Source organism: Geotrypetes seraphini, chromosome 6, assembly GCF_902459505.1.
Source record: "Geotrypetes seraphini chromosome 6, aGeoSer1.1, whole genome shotgun sequence".
Lineage (NCBI taxonomy): Eukaryota > Metazoa > Chordata > Amphibia > Gymnophiona > Dermophiidae > Geotrypetes > Geotrypetes seraphini.
In genome coordinates, this window is record NC_047089.1 from 241,627,498 (window position 1) to 241,647,298 (window position 19,801).

At 46.0% G+C, this 19,801-nt stretch overlaps 1 protein-coding gene across 2 annotated transcripts in view; it reads right to left on the reverse strand.

Annotated features, from left to right (window-relative positions):
* PDHA1 (pyruvate dehydrogenase E1 subunit alpha 1) overlaps window positions 1-7,310 on the reverse strand; it is a 59,010-nt gene extending 51,700 nt beyond the window's left edge. The window contains exons 1-2 of one of the 2 annotated variants that reach the window (XM_033949381.1): window positions 7,107-7,310; window positions 2,326-2,340 (exon numbers count right to left, since the gene is read on the reverse strand). In XM_033949381.1, the coding sequence (XP_033805272.1) occupies window positions 2,326-2,340; window positions 7,107-7,163 (72 nt within the window). In that variant the 5' untranslated portion in view covers window positions 7,164-7,310. The remainder of the gene's footprint in view (window positions 1-2,325; window positions 2,341-7,106) is intronic. The other variant, XM_033949382.1, reaches the window with a different exon arrangement.
* Between the last annotated feature and the right edge of the window lie 12,491 nt (window positions 7,311-19,801).

A 19,801-nucleotide genomic window follows, 5' to 3' on the forward strand; every position in this document is an offset into this window, starting at 1 on the left:
AATAAAGAAAATAAGAACAGCGATTTGTGAGGAAAAAAGTAACAAACTGCGGTTCAGAGAAGACACAAGTAACGAAGTTAACGCAGAGAGTCCAAGATGGACTTCTCGGCTCTGCGGAAAACTGAGAACTGAGGAGATGCGCCCTACGCTGGGCAGAAAGGCACTCGCGCATGCGCGGTGCGGGCAACTCGAAACTTCGAGTTTTTTCAAGCAAGTCTGCTTGTGAGGCGTCCACATCCGGGCTCCGTCGATGACGTCACGAATATGTGAGAATACCTGCCTGCTTGTTCTGGGATTATACCCTGTTCCTTCCCTCCCTCCATCTCAATTGTCCACCATCTCTCTCCCAGCTTCCCAGTCTCACCTTCAAAGCAGCCTGCAGAGGTTCGCCGGTTTGCTGTAGCGATCCAAGCAGGCTGCCCAAGCCTACGAAGCACGTTCCCTCTGCCACGGTCTCGTACGTATGAGGAGGGGTGGGACCGCGACAGAGGGAACGTGCTGTGGAGGCCGACGGCAGCCTGCTAGGATCGCTACAGCCGACCGGTGATCATCTGTTGGCTGCTTTGAAGGCGAGACTGGGAAGCCAGAGGACGCTAGAAAGAAGGGGGAAAGCAAGCAGGCCTTCGGGGGGGCGGGCCCTGGTGTAGAAGTACACGGAGGGAGGGAAGGAGGGGTCCAAAGAGATGTACATATGCCGAACTTAGGGTTGGTGGAGGGGAAGAAATAATGTTGTCTAAAAACAGAGGAGAGGGAGAGAGATGGTGGGAGGAGGGAGGGAGGGAGGGAACAGAAAGGGAGAGAAGTTGGACACAAGGGATGGTGTGGAGGGGGGATAGAGATACTGGATAAGAGAAAAGGAGAGATGGTGGACCCTGAGATGGTGGGGAAGGAGGGAGAGATGCTGGATGAAAGGGTAGTTGAGAAAAGGGAGAGATGGTGGATCTGGGCATGGTGGGGTCCATCGCTGCAGCTGCAGGGATGGAGATGAAAAAAAGGAAAGATGCCAGACCTCCAGGGGAGGTAAGTGAAACAGAAGGGGAAGACAGAGATGGATGGTTATCATGAAGAAAGAAGGAAATAACAAATGGGCAGGAGACCCTGGCAAGTGAATTAGCAGAAGACAACCAGCGTCCGGGATCAATATGATTTGAATAATGACCAGACAAAAGGTAGAAAAAAAAATTTTATTTTCTGTTTTGTGATTACAATATGTCAGATTTGAAATGTGTATCCTGCTAGAGCTGGTGTTAGACAGCAAGCAAGAACTAGGACCTAAAAGAAAGAGGAAAAGTGTTTTTAATTATTTTGTTTACATCACAGAGCTGGCGTGGGGTTCGAGAGCTTGTAACCCTATACTTCTACTAAGACTAAGGGATCCTTTTATTAAAGTGCGCATTTAGCGTGTGCTAACTTTTAGCATACGTTAAATCTGTTAGCGTACCTTAATAAAAGGACCCTTAAGTATCTTTAAAAAATTTGGCCCGTGACTTGGCCAATGTTTTAGATTTCGTACCCTTATGATTGAGTTTTACACCCCTGCCTTAGGGTGACATGCTTCTGAGAATCCAGAAACTGAGAGTAAACTAGCTACATGTATTCAATAAAGTAAATTTCAGGAAAGAACAGAGATTTATTGTGTGGCAACCTCCATTTATTGAGCCCTGAGTTGACAATTGCAACCAGTTCCTCAAAGGCCCCCTATTGACCCATCAGTCTCTACTATAATTAGGATCTCTATTTTTTTTTTTAGGTGTTATAAAATGTAAAAATAGGTGTTTATTTTCAAGTTAATTAGGTGTGCTTTGAGAGAATGAATAAAAATCAGTATATCTGTTTCTGCAACCCAGGACATTATTTCTGGGCATATTTGTGCAGTTCAGGAGTCATAAGACCAGAAACTGCAGAAAAACAGAGTAGAGCGTGAAAGAGGAGAGGTGGGAATTACTAAGGGAATTTACATTTTTCTTCTGTTTTACTAGTGTTTAATATTTAAAACCTAAAATCAGAAGACAAGTTATCAGTAATGAGTTTAGCTTAAAGTCAATAGGGATGAAGGACAAACACTAAGGGCCTCTTCTATCAGACTAAGCTAACAGTTTGTAGCGCGGTAAGCCGTGATGAATGGCCCGCGTTGCTCCCAATGCTCATAGAATTCCTATGAGCGTCGGGAGTAGCCCAGGCCATTCAGCACGGCTCTTTGCACTAAAAACTGCTAGTGCAGTTTGATAGAAAAGGTCCTAAATGTTGTGATAAAAATCCATTTGTAAAAGTGAAAAACAATGTACTGTATGTAAAGTCAAGAACTAAGAGATGGCCTAATCTTACCTCACTAGCAGCTCCCTAGAGTGGCAGCAGCATATTAGGGAAAATAAAAGGAAACAAAAAAAGATTCTTCATTACAAACAATCTCAGATTGTTTTAAATATATAATACAAAGATGCTAATAGAATATAAGCTATTTTCTCTTTCCTCACATGGAAGAGAATCATTATTCTGCAATGATTTCTTATGGAGACTGGCACTGCACCTCACAGCTCACCTTAACACTTCCTGCAGTTATTGCAGCAATTAGTATAATAAAGTAGTTGCCAGCCTTATTTTTGTGCTTGCAATGTTTCATTTAGACTGGTTTTAGCCATTCTAAATGAAACATTATTGTGCTTTCAGCCACTGCTTTACCGTAGTATTAAAACAAGCTCATTAGCAGATTCCACGCAATGCTCACAACAACGGTGCACGGAAAACGCCTGCCAAACTACTACAGCAGTTCTGAGCTGTTGGTAGGGACCAATGCTTTACTTTCCTGTCAGTGCCTGAGCGCTGATTGGCTCAGGCATTGACAAGAAAGCCAGGGCAATCACAGCCCTTCGCACCCAAACCTTTGCCGAGCCCAAGTCTCCCCATGAAAATAAACATTTTCCAGTGGTCCAGCAGCCCCCCAACCTAAGAAATAAATCCCTGGTGATCCGGTGGACCCCCGCAAACCCCCAAATAAAAAAACACCTGGTTGTCCAGTGGGCCGACAACCCTCTAGTCACTCTTACAACTGGCCCCGGCCTCCTAGGGCTCCTTTTACAAAGGTGTGCTAAGCATTTTAGAATGTTTAGCGCACACTGAATCAACGCATGTGCTAACCGCTAACGCGTCCATAGGATAACATGCAAGCATTAACGTTTAGCACGTATTTATCGCATGCTAAAAATCATAGCGCACCTTTGTATAAGAGGGGGCTAGTTACACCTACCTTAGGAAAGAGGCAGAAAGAATGTCTACTCTCTTCAAATAGTGGTGCCCCACTCCTGCTTGGGGCATCCTGGGATGCACTGAGAGGGGCTTGAGTACCATATTTGTTTTACCACACATTAATATAGTATTGAACACCTGGGTTTTTTTTTGTTTTTTTCTCATTTTTACTGAATTATATAAGACTACACAAAATCAAAATTAAGAAGTTTCTGGATATATGCCAGCAGATTGTCTTTAGGTGCTTTAATTCTTCAAATGTTTTGCTGTAAATGTTTGGTTAGGTTAAATAACATTTTTTTAAACTTTTATAGTTAAGGAAGCTGTTTGATTTGAAGAATTCTGGATAGTTGGATGGAGAGTTGGATAGGATTCCTGGTATTCAAGATGGCAGGGGTCTTGTTATTTTTCCTCCAATTTTCTTGTTTACTTTTTTATTGGTATCACCTTCCTGAATTCTGGCTTTAGCCTTGGTCTTGCTGATAGTGTGGACCTTAGAGTTTGTATTTCTTCTTCTTCTTCTGGTTTTTGGTTTTATTATTATTATTGTTGTTGTTGTTTTAGTGGACTATTTATTGTAGTAGTTTATGCTTGACTTGTATTCCAAAATGCATTTACTACAGACTTGTATTCCAAAATATAATTACAGAAAAATAAAAATCCTTATATACCATAAAAGATCTTGTGGTATTCAAATACTGTAACCTCATGTCCATATTTGATATCCAATTGTATTTTTCCTGCTACATAGTAGGGATACACGTGTCTGGTCTGTCATTCCTATAATCTCTGTGGAATTACTCAAACCCTTTGCATGCTTTTATTATTTCTTCATATGGCACCTTTGTACAACACAAAAATGCTAAACTAAGGGCTCCCTTTACTAAGGTGTGCTATGTGTTTTAGCATGCTAGTCTATGGACACGTTAGCACACGCGTATATTTAGCACATAGAACACCTTAGTAAAACAGGGGGTAAAATGGTCAACTGACAAGCTGCTCTATATTTCCTCAACTTTTTAAGGACATTAATATGATGATTGATTCAGTTTATCACCTTCATAAAGAATAACTAATATAACCAGCATTCTTTTTATCTATATTCCTCTTATACAGAGCTTCTTTCATCATTTTTGATACTAAAGAAACACCCGATGCTTCAACTTCTAAATACAATCTGATTTAAGTGTTTCGTCTGGACCCACCTAGCCAGTCAAATTTTTACAATATCCCCAACTAGCTGATGCCCCGGCGTTGCACGGGTATTAAATTATAGCAATAACACTGTAAATGGATTCAAATAAAGATATTTTATAGTGGTGAATGAAATTATTTGTTTACAGCTTTATAAAAAGTACAATATTCAAATTATAATGTGAAATATTTGACAAAATGAATATAATACAACTAACACAAAACTTGATTATAAACAACATTTTTAGTTTCACCTCCAGGAGCAAGAACATATAAATTCTTGGGTGAAGAGACCCCCAGAACATATCACCCCAGGTAGTGAGGGATCTGCATACCAAGTTTCGTTCAAATCGGTCAAGCCGTTTTTGATTTACTGTGAGAATGGCAGCTGTTTACATTTTTTCCATTGACATGAATGGGTGAAATCTGATTTTCTGTTTGTAGCTCCGCCCACGTGTGCAGGTGGGCCGCGAGACCCCCAGAACATATCACCCCAGGTAGTGAGGGATCTGCATACCAAGTTTTGTTCAAATCGGTCAAGCCGTTTTTGAATTACTGTGAGAATGGCAGCTTTTTACTTTTTTTCCATTGACATAAATGGGTGAAATCTGATGTTCTGTTTGTAGCTCCACCCACGTGTGCAGGTGGGCCGCGAGACACCCAGAACATATCACCCCAGGTAGTTGGAATTACTGTGAGAATGGCAGCTGTTTACATTTTTTCCATTGACATGAATGGGTGAAATCTGATTTTCTGTTTGTAGCTCCGCCCACGTGTGCAGGTGGGCCGCGAGACCCCCAGAACATATCACCCCAGGTAGTGAGGGATCTGCATACTAAGTTTCGTTCAAATCGGTCAAGCCGTTTTTGAATTACTGTGAGAATGGCAGCTTTTTACTTTTTTTCCATTGACATGAATGGGTGAAATCTGATGTTCTGTTTGTAGCTCCGCCCACATGTGCAGGTGGGCCGCGAGACCCCCAGAACATATCATCCCAGGTAGTGAGGGATCTGCATACCAAGTTTCGTTCAAATCGGTCAAGCCGTTTTTGATTTACTGTGAGAATGGCAGCTGTTTACATTTTTTTGAACATATAAATTCTTGGGTGAAGAGACCCCCAGAACATATCACCCCAGGTAGTGAGGGATCTGCATACCAAGTTTCGTTCAAATCGGTCAAGCCGTTTTTGAATTACTGTGAGAATGGCAGCTTTTTACGTTTTTTCCATTGACATGAATGGGTGAAATCTGATTTTATGTTTGTAGCTCCGCCCACGTGTGCAGGTGGGCCGCGAGACCCCCAGAACATATCATCCCAGGTAGTGAGGGATCTGCATACCAAGTTTCGTTCAAATCGGTCAAGCCGTTTTTGCGTGATCGCGGCACACACACATACATACACACACACATACATACCTCCGATTTTATATATAGATGAATATGCATGCACTAGATTTACACACACTGCCTTCATTATATGCAAATCTAGCTCATGCATATTCATTGGGGATATCCTAAAAACTTGACTGGTTAGGTGATAAAAGTGGTCTGTATTAACCTCCTCAATAAGAGTAACAATAAATGACCTTCAAAATCAACTTACTCTTGTTAAAAAAAAAAAAGAAGAAACACAGCCTTGGTGTCAGAACTAGTTTATATTACTATTAATTTATCTTGAGCCCAAATATAGAGATAGTTAATAACATTCAGGTCTTTATCTGCCGTCATTTACTATGTTAAGTAAAGGCAAGGCAATTTTGTCCCAGAATCAAGGTCATTGCCACCATTAGGTGTCATAAATAAAAGAGCCCCTCAAGCCCCCACTCTCAGTGGTCCAGTTTAAACAAAACGATCAGAGGGCTTTTCTATCAGCGAATGCCAGCAAGGGGGCAGAATCTGACCAGCTAAATACCCTTCTAACAGTTGACCCCCAGCAGTGACAGGTTATGTCAGGAAGAGCAGCACCGCTGTCAAAGGCACTATTGCAACTGGTCCTAGACAAAAGACATGGAAATACTCAGGCTTTAGAGCAGGGGGAGGGACGAATCCAGTCGAGCTTTCAGGATTTCCCCAATGCATATGCACGAGATCTATGTGCATGCACTGCTTTCAATGCATATGCATTGGGGAAATCCTGAAAACCTGACTGGATTCGGCCCTCAAAGAGGGACTCTGGGGACCCCTGCTTTAGAGAAACGACACCGAATTAGCTCAAAAAGCAAGCCCGCCCCCCCCCCTGTTCAACACAGTTAGTTCTGCTCCCATCAAAAACAGAAAAGCCAACCAGAAGACTAAACTAAACCTTAGGCTTATATACCGCATCTTCTCTATAACAGAGCTCGGCACGGTTTGCAAAAATGAGAAAAGGGGCAGATAAAGACGTGAACGGCCCATCCAGTCTGCCCAGTAGTTATCCCCATTCAAAACAGATGATTCAATTTAACCTGTCTCTTCTTTGATATTTCTGGGCCGCCTGGTATGGTCGTAGGGAGCACAGACTCTGGAAAGGGTCCCAAAGCCCCGCTTCAGACAAGGCCCAGGCCAGGGACAACTAACCCCGGGTGCCACCCCTCCCCCCCTGCCTGGACGCCCACAGCCCCCGGAGGAGGAGGAAGAGAGTCATAAGGGTGGGGGGGGGACTCGCGAGACAACCGGCCGCGGCTCACTCACGGTTTTCTGGGCCGGACCCCGCAGCACTTGGGACAGGATAGCGAGCATCTTCTGCATGGGGAGGAGCCGGGGCGGCGGCAAGGACGCAGGCGAGGGGGTAGGTCAAACCCGGCGATCGCTCTCACTCGCGTCGTCCACGTTGCGCAGGCGCAGAGCGCGGCTCATCCCCCGGCAGCGTGACCCCGCGCTTCCGGGGCGAGGCTGGCGCGAGCCGATCGAAACCGTTGCTGCTGGCGCGAGCCGATCGAAACCGTTGCTGCTGGCGAGCAAATAGGAGGCTTGGGGCTGCGCGCGCGAGGGAGGTCCGAGGAGGTGCCAGAGCGCTCTGGAAGGGTCTGTCAGGCACCGATCTGTAAAATGGGAAGGAGTAAAACGCGGATCTTAAGGCTCTGACAGACCTCGATGACACTTGAGCTCTGACGGATCCTAATGCTTTTCCCTCCCTATGCTGAGACTAAGGGCTCCTTTTAGGAAGCCGCGTTAGGGGCTTTATCGCGCGCAACTTTTTAGCGCGCGCTAGCTGAAAAACTAGCCTGCTCAAGAGGAGGCGGTAGCGGCTAGCGCGGTCGGCAAATTAGTGCGCGCTATTACGCGGCTTCGTAAAGGTGACGGGTCAAAAGCACGCGCGCCGACAATCGAGCGCAGGGCTTAATCGCGCCGAAGAAAACCCGTATTTTAAAGGGCTCTGACGGGGGGGGGGGGGGAACCCCCACTCTATTTAATAGGGATCGCGCTGCCTCACGCTGCCATGTATAATGAGGGGGATTACAACCTCCCAAACCCCCCCCCCCCCCACAACGCCAGCGCGATCTCTATTAAGTAAAGTGGGGGGGGGGGGAGAGTTCCCCACCAACACCCCTCGTCGGAGCCCTTTAAAATACGGTTTTTCTTCGGCGCGATGAAGTCCTGCGCTCAGTTGTCCTCGCACGCTTTAGACCAAGAGGTCTCAAAATCCCTCCTTGAGGGCCGCAATCCAGTCTGGTTTTCAGGATTTCCCCAATGAATATGCATGAGATCTATGTGCATGCACTGCTTTCAATGCATATTCATTGGGGAAATCCTGAAAACCCGACTGGATTGCGGCCCTCAAGGAGTGACTTTGAGATCCCTGCTTTAGACTATGAACCTTTGTAAAAGAAGCCCTAATAGTGGCCCGGACCTTAGATTTCTAAGCACGGGCATGTTAAAATTGCGAGGTCTACGTTTTACCCCTTCCGTTTCTGACCCCATGTATCTGTGCTGATAGTCTTAATAATAATGAATTTGAGGAAACACTTCAGCTGAGGGAGGTCCGCCTTGGACCCCAGAGCTGTGGGGTAGGAGAATTTATTTGAACCCATATCCCCAGGCTCTCAGCCAGCTACACTAACCTCTAAGCTACTTCCTTAGCTTACCAAGTTGTAATTGTTTTGGCACTTTTAGGGGGGGGGGGAAGGAGCATTGAGGCTGGTCAAAGCTAGTGTGTAATTGAGGTCTGTCAGAGTTAAAGGGTAACCAGACACAGCAGCTGTTAAACCCAAGGGAAGTGCAGTTGTGATCCTGCATCCTGCACTTTAATTAGATTGTAAGCTCTTCTGAGCAGGGACTGTATTTTATGTTAAAATGTACAGCGCTGCGTACGCCTCTCAGCTCTATAGAAATAATAAATAGTAGTAGAATAGGTAAAATCATTTGAAATGAGTGGGCTGTGCTCTACTTTAGGCAGGAGGGAGAGGGCATCCCTCCTGCCATTTTTTTTATTTTTTGTTTAGGAAGGGGATGGGAGGGGTCAGTTTGGGGTGTCCTGGGAGGGGGTCTCATCAGTTCAGGGTGTTCCTGGCAGCAGGAAGGAGTGGTCATCCTGCCGATTTTTGGGGAAGGAAAAGGGAGTGATCAGTTTGGGGGGGTCCTTGGGAGGGGCATCCCTTCTGTCAGTTTTCGGGATACTGGGGTCGTCGGAGGGGACCAGCATGGCACAACATCTGTGCCCTAAGAAAAAGAAATGAAAAATACAAAATAGGCAGATCTGTCAGTAACTTACCGACAGGACTTGTTGGGTTTTCCAGGTCAGTAATACCGATCCGATTCTGGCATGAAGGTTAGGCTTTCGATCGGATGACTGGTTTTAATATTATTGCCTTCATTTGCATGCCAGAATCAGAGAATATACGACCGCATGGAAAACTACACGGTGAGCTGTTTGGTGTATAGGGTCAGCAAATTCGATCTGTTGCTAAATGAAACTGGTTTAGCAATGATCAGAGACTTTAGTGCATCTAACCCTCAAGCAATATCTGCCTCTGACAGTTCTATGCTAGGCGATTAATTAAATTTTAATAAAACTTGGAAAACCCAGAATAAGGGGCTGCACAAAACCTTTGTAAAACTACCAACAGCTCAGAGCTCTCAGTAGGGCCCTTGACTTTTACTTTCCTGTCAGTACCTGAGTGTGGATTAGCTCAGGATCTGACAGGAAATTCTAAGCACACCCCGAACCAAAATTAAAAATCTCTGGTGGTCCAGTGGACCCGCCCTCCCAATCCCACAAATCCCTGGTGGTCCAGTGGATGCCAACCTGACCCCCAACCCCCTCTGACAACATGAAAACATCCCTGCTGTTACTATGATGTTTAGGCCCCTCCCTGTGCGTCCCAGTATGCACCGGGCAGGGGCAGGGTACTGCTATTTTTAAGAGGTGGGCCCTGAGGCAGGAAGGAGTAGGCATTCCTACTGCTGTCAGGAGAGGTATAGGGGGAGAGGTTTGAATCAGTTCTTCCTGGATCACATGGTCTTAGGAGTCCAGGAGATTAGGATTGTTGAGTTGGGGCCTGACCCAACCTGGCAGGAATCAGGGTCAGATTGGGTCCACTGGGCCACCAGGGATTTTTTCCCCTTTTGTCTGGAGGGATCATAGTCGGGTCAGATCTCATTGGGGGTCACCCTGATTGGGGGTCACCCTGGGTGGGGGTCAACTGGACTACCCTAGATTTTTATTTTTAAAGGTAAATGGGGTTGGAGGTTCCCTGCCCATGTCATGCACACAAAAATTGTGCCTACTTCACAGCTCTTGTGAAGATGTCCCAGGAAGTTCCGACTCCATTAGCTACCAATACTTGACACTAACAGTGTACATAAAATTTGCATGCTGTTAGTGTCGAGCATTGGTTAATAAAAGATGACTGGTGCTTCTCCAGTACTAAAAAAGAACAGCACTAGAGTTTTGTGCATTTTAAAACCTCCCCCCCAAAACCCGCACATTATAGTGTTTATAGTCCCACCCTACCTATAGCTACAATGGTCCCTAAATCTGTCCTGGAGGCAATTGCATACATGCAATTTTAGATGGACCTGAGCTCAAAGTGGATGGGGATATCATTTTCTCTCAGCTTCCACCCTCCCTCGCTCTCCACCCCTTTCCTGGCATCTCCCAACTCAAAATATAAATACTTTAGCTAATGAGGCTCTTCAAGGTCATGCCAGCACTTAAAGGATGCTGCCGCCAACTGTAGAGCTTGGTAGAAGAGAGATCTGGCCACCTTTGGAGGACGTCTTCAGCTGGCAGATCTTGAGGATCTTCATTAGCAAAAATATTTATATTTTGAGTTGAGAGATGCCAGGGAAGGGGTGGAGAATGATTACGTTTTATACTGTAGTTAACTTCTTGGATTGCTTGTCTTTCCTGTTCATTAATTTTTCCGATTTGGGCCCTTTTTACAAAGCTATGGTAGCACTGCTGCTGTGGCAAATGTACCGAAGCCTGTTCAATTCTTATGGGCTTTGGTGCATTTATTGCACCTGCATTGCCACTGTGGCATTGTATAAAATGCACTAATCACTTGTCATGATTGTTAAACTAATTTTATATAAGGGGAAAAATACTTCAAGGGCTCAAAAAACAAGGTTTTAAAATTTCCTACCTTGTTTAATATATGAGAGCTATCACTAGTCAGAAAAAGCCCTTTGTACATTTCATCCATTGAAGTACAGTGGTGCCTCACACAACGAACTTAATTGGTTCCAGGAGCAAGTTTGTTATGCGAAACGTTCGTTATGTGAAACGCGTTTTCCCATAAGAATACATGTAAAAAAAAAATAATTCGTTCTGCAGCATAAAATATGCTAAGATGACATAAAAAAAGATAAATTTTTGGTTATTATTTTTATTTAGATACATCTAAAAACATAATTGTTTTTTAAAACAACACACATTTTTTAAATTTAAAGACAGACTAAGTAGAGTCTAATTTTACAGTGAGAGAGGGCAGAGTCTCAGCGGCAAAAACTGGGACTTAACTGTTCATTTTTTTTTTTTTTTCTACCGTGTTTCCCCGATGATAAGGCAGGGCCATCAAATAAGACAGCCCCCCCTTTTTAGAAAAAAATGTAAAATAAGGCACCCCCCCCGCAAATAAGCCACCCACCGATACCTGCGCTTACCCGAATCGGGTGGTACGGTGGGTGACTCCGTGTGGTCCCTGGCACCCCCGACACGATCGGGGCAAGAGGGAGCTCAAGCCCTCTTGCCCCCCCGACTCCCCGACACGATCGGGGCAAGAGGGAGCCCAAGCCCTCTTGCCCCCCGACTCCCCGACACGATCGGGGCAAGAGGGAGCCCAAGCCCTCTTGCCCCCCGACTCCCCGACACGATCGGGGCAAGAGGGAGCCCAAGCCCTCTTGCCCCCCGACTCCCCGACACGATCGGGGCAAGAGGGAGCCCAAGCCCTCTTGCCCCCCCGACTCCCCGACACGATCGGGGCAAGAGGGAGCCCAAGCCCTCTTGCCCCCCCGACTCCCCGACACGATCGGGGCAAGAGGGAGCCCAAGCCCTCTTGCCCCGCCGATTCCCCAACTCCCCGACAATATCGGGCCAGGAGGGAGCCCAAGTCCTCCTGGCCACGGCGACCCCCTAACCCCACCCTGCCCTACATTACGGGCAGGAGGGATCCCAGGCCCTCCCGCCCTCGACGCAAACCCCCCCTCCCCCCAACGACCGCCCCCCCCAAGACCCTCCGACCGCCCCCCCCAGCCGACCCGCGCCCCCCCTGGCCGACCCCCACGACACCCCCAACCCCCTTCCCCGTACCTTTCTGTAGTTGGCCGGACAGACGGGAGCCAAACCCGCCTGTCCGGCAGGCAGCCAACGACGGAATGAGGCCGGATTGGCCCATCCGTCCCAAAGCTCCGCCTACTGGTGGGGCCTAAGGCGCCTGGGCCAATCAGAATAGGCCCGGGAGCCTTAGGTCCCTCCTGGGGGCAGGGCCTGAGGCACATGGTCGGGTTGGGCCCATGTGCCTCAGGCCCCGCCCCCAGGAGGGACCTAAGGCTCCCGGGCCTATTCTGATTGGCCCAGGCGCCTTAGGCCCCACCAGTAGGCGGAGCTTTGGGACGGATGGGCCAATCCGGCCTCATTCCGTCGTTGGCTGCCTGCCGGACAGGCGGGTTTGGCTCCCGTCTGTCCGGCCAACTACAGAAAGGTACGGGGAAGGGGGTTGGGGGTGTCGTGGGGGTCGGCCAGGGGGGTCGCGGGTCGGCTGGGGGGCGGTCGGAGGTTCTTGGGGGGGGCGGTCGTTGGGGGGAGGGGGGGTTTGCGTCGAGGGCAGGAGGGCCTGGGATCCCTCCTGCCCGTAATGTAGTGCAGGGTGGGGTTAGGGGGTCGCCGTGGCCAGGAGGACTTGGGCTCCCTCCTGGCCCGATCGTGTCGGGGAGTCGGGGGGGCAAGAGGGCTTGGGCTCCCTCTTGCCCCGATCGTGTCGGGGAGTCGGGGGGGCAAGAGGGCTTGAGCTCCCTCTTGCCCCGATCGTGTCGGGGAGTCGGGGGGGCAAGAGGGCTTGGGCTCCCTCTTGCCCCGATCGTGTCGGGGAGTCGGGGGGGGCAAGAGGGCTTGAGCTCCCTCTTGCCCCGATCGTGTCGGGGAGCCGGGGGGGCAAGAGGGCTTGGGCTCCCTCTTGCCCCGATCGTGTCGGGGGGTCGGGGGGGGCAAGAGGGCTTGGGCTCCCTCTTGCCCCGATCGTGTCGGGGAGTCGGGGGGGGGGCAAGAGGGAGCCAGGCGGAGAGAGGGCAGTTAAGCGCAGTGCCTGCGCGGAAGGATGCAGCTCGGGCGACTTCGTTGTGTGAAACGAAGTTCGTTGTACGAATCAAGACATAAAGTTCGTTGTGCGCAGCGTTCGCTGTGCGAGGCGTCCGTTATGCGAGGCACCACTGTACTTATTCGTTTAATGTTAAGTTCAAAAGTAATGTGATGTCAACCATAGAAAAGTCACAAAACCTGAAAATAAATGGGAGGTAAAAAAATCACAAAAAGAGCAAAAACCTCCCAACCCAATTCAAGCTGTGCCGGATGATTTGGAGGATCACAGCGCAGTCCAGCCGTTCCTGAAGAAGGGGGTGTGCACCCCCGAAACGGAGTCCCGTCGGACGAACTAAACATCTGCTGGCAGTTTGTTTCCAAGGAGAAGTTAAGTACTTCCTGTTGGTATTTTTTGCTTTGCTGGATATGGACGTTTGATACTTTGGCCCCCTGGATAAGGGGTAGAGACAATTGCAGTGAATGGTAGAGTGTGTTTTTTTGATTTATTCATATACAGTGGTGCCTCGCATAACGAACGCCTCGCACAGCGAACGCTGCGCACAACGAACTTCGTTTCACACAACGAAGTCGCCCGAGCTGCATCCTTCCGCGCAGGCACTGCGCTTAACTGCCCTCTCTCCGCCTGGCTCCCTGTGCAGTGGCGGACCGTCGGCTCGCAGGGGCCCGGCGCCTACTGCTGATGCGTTGGGGGAGGCGGAGCTACTCTCGCCGCTTCCCCGATGCTAGAAAAAAAAATGAACAGTTAAGTCCCAGTTTTTGCCGCTGAGACTCTGCCCTCTCTCACTGTAAAATTAGACTCTACTTAGTCTGTCTTTAAATTTAAAAAATGTGTGTTGTTTTAAAAAACAATTATGTTTTTAGATGTATCTAAATAAAAATAATAACAAAAAATTTATCTTTTTTTATGTCATCTTAGCATATTTTATGCTACAGAACAAATTATTTTTTTTAACATGTATTGTTATGGGAAAACGCGTTTCACATAACGAACTTTTCGCATAACAAACTTGCTCCTGGAACCAATTAAGTTCGTTGTGTGAGGCACCACTTGTATATCTTTTTTCACACTTAGCACTGTTGGGTGCATTTTAATCACTTAAATCAGCACGGAGTAGAGCCCGGGGATGTTTCACAGTTAACATTCTTTTGGGTGTAAGCCAGTGACAGCCTTTTACCGCTGGGACTTTCCAGTGGGTGGCTGTGTGACTGAGGGCTCTCCCGTGCACATAAAACTCTTTGTAGATTGTGTTGAGTAGTTTGACCATTCTTGCTCTTGTCTCTCCCCCTTATCTGGTTCTATTTCTTGGGGTTTGGAAGGTTTTTGCTCTTTTTATGTCAATCATACAAACATGATCAAGTTTATTTAAAAATTTGATTTGATTGCAATATCATATTCCAATGCGATTTACAAATAATAAAATCAGGGTAAAAAACACAACAAAACACAATTAAGACTACACTTCTCCCTCAATATTCGCGGGGGTTAGGGACAGAGCTGGCCCGCGAATATTGAAAATTTGCGAATAACATTTGGGTCAGCTCTGACCTACTCCCCGCATTCCCCCGGCATCCCGGACCATACTGGTGGTCTAGCGGGCTTTTGGGGCAGGAGCGATCTTCCTACACTCTTGCCCCATGCAGATCACTCATACAAAATGGCTGCAGCGAGTTCCCATCGTAGTCTCAAGAGACTACTGGAATTCATGGCAGCCATTTGGTATGAGTGATCTGCATGGGGCAGGAGCTTAGGAAGATCGCTCCTGCCCCAAAAGCCCGCTAGACCACCAGGTAAGGTCTGGGTAGGTCCGGGATGCAGCGTTTCTTTTCTTTTCCCCCCTCCCCCCCAATCACGAATAACCGAATCCATGGATACTGAAACCGCGGATTCGGAGGGAGGAGTGTATAACACTACAGAACACAAGAGGAAAACAGGTTTAATTACAATTCAAAAAAAAATAAAATGAACTTAGAGGTTAAGACAGTAGGGTGGGAATAGTTACCCACTTAATTTTCATTTAGAGGATTTTAGACCACTATAGATTGTTTGAGTTTTATAGAATTCAAGCAGCTCAGTTGAAAGCGTCCTTACAGAGCAAGCTTTTTAAGAGACCTTTGAACTTACTAAGTGATTTTTCTTCCCTAATATAAATTGGAAGCGAGTTCCAAGTTTGAGGTGCCATAACAGAGAAGTTTGTGTCCCTCCTCGTGTAAATGAATCTTAGTGAGGGACTGAGAGGAGAGATTTCTCCTTAGATCTTAAAGATCTTGTTGGAACGTAAGGGATTAGAAGTCTTTCTAAAAATGCAGGAGCTTTATTCATTAACGTTTTGTGTGTAAGTAATGCTGTTTTGTATGTAATTCTATAGTTTATGGGTAACCAATGTGCTTCTTTTAATAGGGGAGCGACATGATCAAATTTTTTCTTTTTGGTAATTATTTTTATTGCAGTATTTTGTATTATTTGTAATCTGCGCATTTCTTTTAATGTTATTCCCTTGTGACCCTTGACTATTTCTGCCTTTTTGTGATTCCCTTGTACAAAGCATTACAGTAGTCTATTTTTGATATGACTAACGAATATATTAGAATATTCAATGATAATTTGTCAAGGAATGAGGATAACGATCTAATCATCCGTAGCCTGTAAAAACAGCTTCTAATCAATGAACTTATTTGCTCATGATAATTCAATTTCTGGTCCAAAATAACTCCTAGTATCTTAACCTTTGAAACTTCCTTTATTATTATTTTATTGATGTTTATGTACGATCCTAATGTTTGCCCTTCCCTACATGGGAATAGCATGGCAGATAAAGGCCAAATGGCCCATCCAGTCTGCCCATCCGCAATAACCATGATTTCTTCGTATAAGAGATCCCACGTGACTATCCCAGGCTTTCTTGAAATCAGACACAGTCTCTGTCTCCACCACCGGGAGACTGTTCCCTGCATCTACCACTCTTTCTGTAAAAAAGTATTTCCTTAGATTACTCCCGAGCCTATCACCTCTTAACTTCATCCTATGCCCTCTCATTCCAGAGGTTCCTTTCAAATCATTCACTTAACTTAATCCAAACTGTATTAGATGTGCTGAATTGTTAAATTTGATCCAGGTAACAATATTGCGCTCTACAGAGCTTCTCCGTTTCACTGAGTCATTTCTTCAGGAGCTAAGTACCAAAATCAATAGCGAACAGGACTCTAATATAAAAATAGAAAGGAAAGCATGCCAAAAAAGAGAACTATCAAACTATCTTGTGAAATTGGGGAAAATATATCCTGATCATTTTCTCCAGCTTTCTTCTTAAACGGGGGTAAATAATAAACTCGCACTATAGGCAGCAAAGATTGTGAAGGTATCTGTAGATGATCATTCATAAACCTCTGGAACATATCCTGCGGTGAAACTCCTGGCTTCTTCGGGAAATTAATTAAATGCAGATTCCTTCATCTGACTGTGTTTTCTAAGTTCTCACATTTTTTTAAAGTAAATTAGAATTATCTTTTAACAACTGCTGTATTAAGAGAGCCAATTGTAACTACAGTAAATTGCTTTCAGCATTCAATAAACAATTTTCAATAGTTAAACAAGATTCCTGGTCCTCAATCTTAATTTCCAGATTAGATACCTGAGAGCTGCTTTGGACTAGCTGCTTGGTCAGATTCTGACCCAGAGAGATAACCAATAATCATGTTCTAATGATAATTTAGCTGGTCTTGTAGGATTAAATTCAAAAACGGAAGAAGGACTCACCACATTATTACTGCCAGCAGAAGCAGCCTCTGGAGCGTCTACCAAAATCTCCTGCACTTACAATTTGACCAACGCTGGACAATTCTGGTGTAACCAAAGAAGCAACCTCAGCGGTGGCTCCATATGGCACCCGCAGAAGGAGTGAGCCTAGAATCTTCTACCTGGATCACATCCAGAACAGGTTTCACTTCCCTCACCGACACTAGATTGGCCGGTGGAATCTGCTCCTCTGGGGTCAGCAAAATGCTGTACTTAGAGGGCACCGATGATTGTGTCTCGCCCTCACCAGCCATCAACGAACCATCCCTGGCTACAGAGGAGACGTGACAGCCGAGGCAGAAGCAACGTTCATCCGACCTTTTCTTTTTAATCATCATTGGTAAAGGTAAGGAGCCAATGTGTTGGCGTCTACCTCGTAAAATGCCATGTTGGAATGCTCCCCATTTTTTGCCTATTTTATAAAGACACAAAGGTGCCAAAGGGGCTCATAATCGAAAGAGAAAAAGGGCCAAAAACTGGCCTAAGTCGGCACTTGGACGATCATAAACGAAAGACGTCCAAGCGCCAATAATCGAAACGGGTTTTGGACGTGTTTACAAACAACCTAGGCCTTCCCAGTGCCGCTGAACGACCAGAGCTAAACGGGGCGTTTCAGGAGGAGTGTCGAGGGCGGGATTTGGGTGGGACGTGCTAGACTTAGTCATACTGAATGTATAACTGAAAGTTTTACAACACAGCCTAGATGGAACTTGGACGTTGTGACTTAGGCCATTTAAAACATGGTCTAAGTCACAAAAAACAACCTAAAGTGACCAGATAAGCACTTCAAACACAAAATACAGACCCCCCACACACTACTCCAGTGATCACCGACCCCCCCCTTATAAAAATTGTAATAACTTTATATATATGTCTCCAGAACATCAGCACCTGGCAGCCTGGCATAGGAAAGCCTAGTCGAGCTGCACAGAAACGTCTTAAGAAGTCTTGGGGGTGGGTTAGGGACCCGTGGAGAGCAGGACCCAGGCCCATAAGCCACTGTAAGCACTGCATTCATGGTGCAACATGTGCACTCCCCCAAAAAACCCCAAACCCTTTTGCACTGCCCTATAAGTGGCTCCTGCAGCCATAAGGGCTATTGAGGTGGTAGAAAGGTGGGTCTAGGATATTCTGGGGGTGTTTTGGGGGGCTCACCATGACCTATAAGGGAGCTGTAGTGAGATTATAATATTGCACCCTTTTTGTTAAGTTCACAGCAGTGCCCTGTAAGGTACCCCACTATTCAGGTGCCATATCTGGGTGTCCAGTCCATCACTTTGCTGACCCCTCCCACATCCAACAGGGCTTATTCAAGGCGTTTTTGACTTGGACAAATATTTGGACAAAAATGTGGTATAAAGATGGACAATTTAGCATCTTGGACGATCAGACAGCTGGACGTATAGTTAGATGATTTTTGAAAAATAAAATTTGGCGTGTATTTTTTTGAAAATGTGTCCTAAGCTGTGTACTTGGGGTGTATTGGAACTCGGGAGGGAGGGAGAGAGGCGCATTGGGACTTGGGAGGCAGGGAGCACAAACTTCAGACAAAGGATGGAAGGAAGGAGGGAAGGGGCATGAACCTGGAACACAGAATGGAGGAAGGGAGGGGAGCATGAGCCGTAGGATGGAAGATTGGAGGGAGTGAGGGAAAAAGATGCTGAGGATGGAGAAGGAACAGAAGGGGGGAATTGTGTGTCTGAGTGAGATGGAAAGAGAGATGGTGCACATGGGGATATGAAGAAAGAGGAGAATTGCTGGGCATACGGAGGGAGAATTATTGAACGTGGTGGGAGAGGAGTGAGGTAGAGATGCATGGGGAAGAGAGAGATGAGAGGGAGCAATGTTGGATGTGGTGGTGTAGAGGGAACAGTGGAATGGATGGAAAGGAATGTAAGAGGGGCCCTCAAGGTGGTGGAGAATGTGGGAAGTAACATAGTAACATAGTAGATGATGGCAGATAAAGACCCGTATGGTCCATCCAGTCTGCCCAACCTGATTCAATTTAAATTTTTTTTTTTTTTTAGAATATTAGGATCCAAGTTACATACAAATTCAACTTAAGAAAGGTTTAAAGACGGAACCCTTTCTTAACCCTGGGACTGCTTGTATAAAGAATTTGCCATCTGCATGGATCAAACAATTCAATGGCTTTTCCTGTACTGCCCAGCTGGTGTCATGTTTGAGCTGGGAAGGAACCAGAACTAAAAAACAACTACTGTACTGTACAGATGATGTCGTAGCATTCATCTAATGGCAAACCCAAAGTTTTCTGTGTAATCTTATTTCTGTATATTCATTTCAAACGCTATGTGGGAGGAACTTTGCTGGCTAAAAATATTTAACGATTGTATTATGGATACAGTTTCATTATGTGAGTTGTTTACCCAAAGATCCATTGATAAAGAGGTTGTTTTTTTTAAGCACTGATAATCCCTGCTCCTTTGAATTGCTCAGTAATCTCAATTTTTCATTCCTTTGTTAAGTGCCAAAAAAGATAAAAATAGGCTCTCTTTTCCAGACAGTAATGGGAGGTGAACTTATGTATTAAGGACCATGGGCTAGATCAGTGTTCTTCAACCTTTTTGCACCTATGGACCAGCAGAAATAAAAGAATTATTTTGTGGACCGGCACTGGTCCGTGGTCCGGCGGTTGAAGCGTACTGGGCTAAGTCTGGGGCCAGACCCCGTCCATCTCTGTCCTAGACCCCGCTCCCATAATAGTACTAATTGTAACACTATTTTTTCCATTCATTTTTCATATATACACGCAATATAATCTTAATAATAATAATAACTTTATTCTTTTATACCGCCATAACCAAAAGTTCTAGG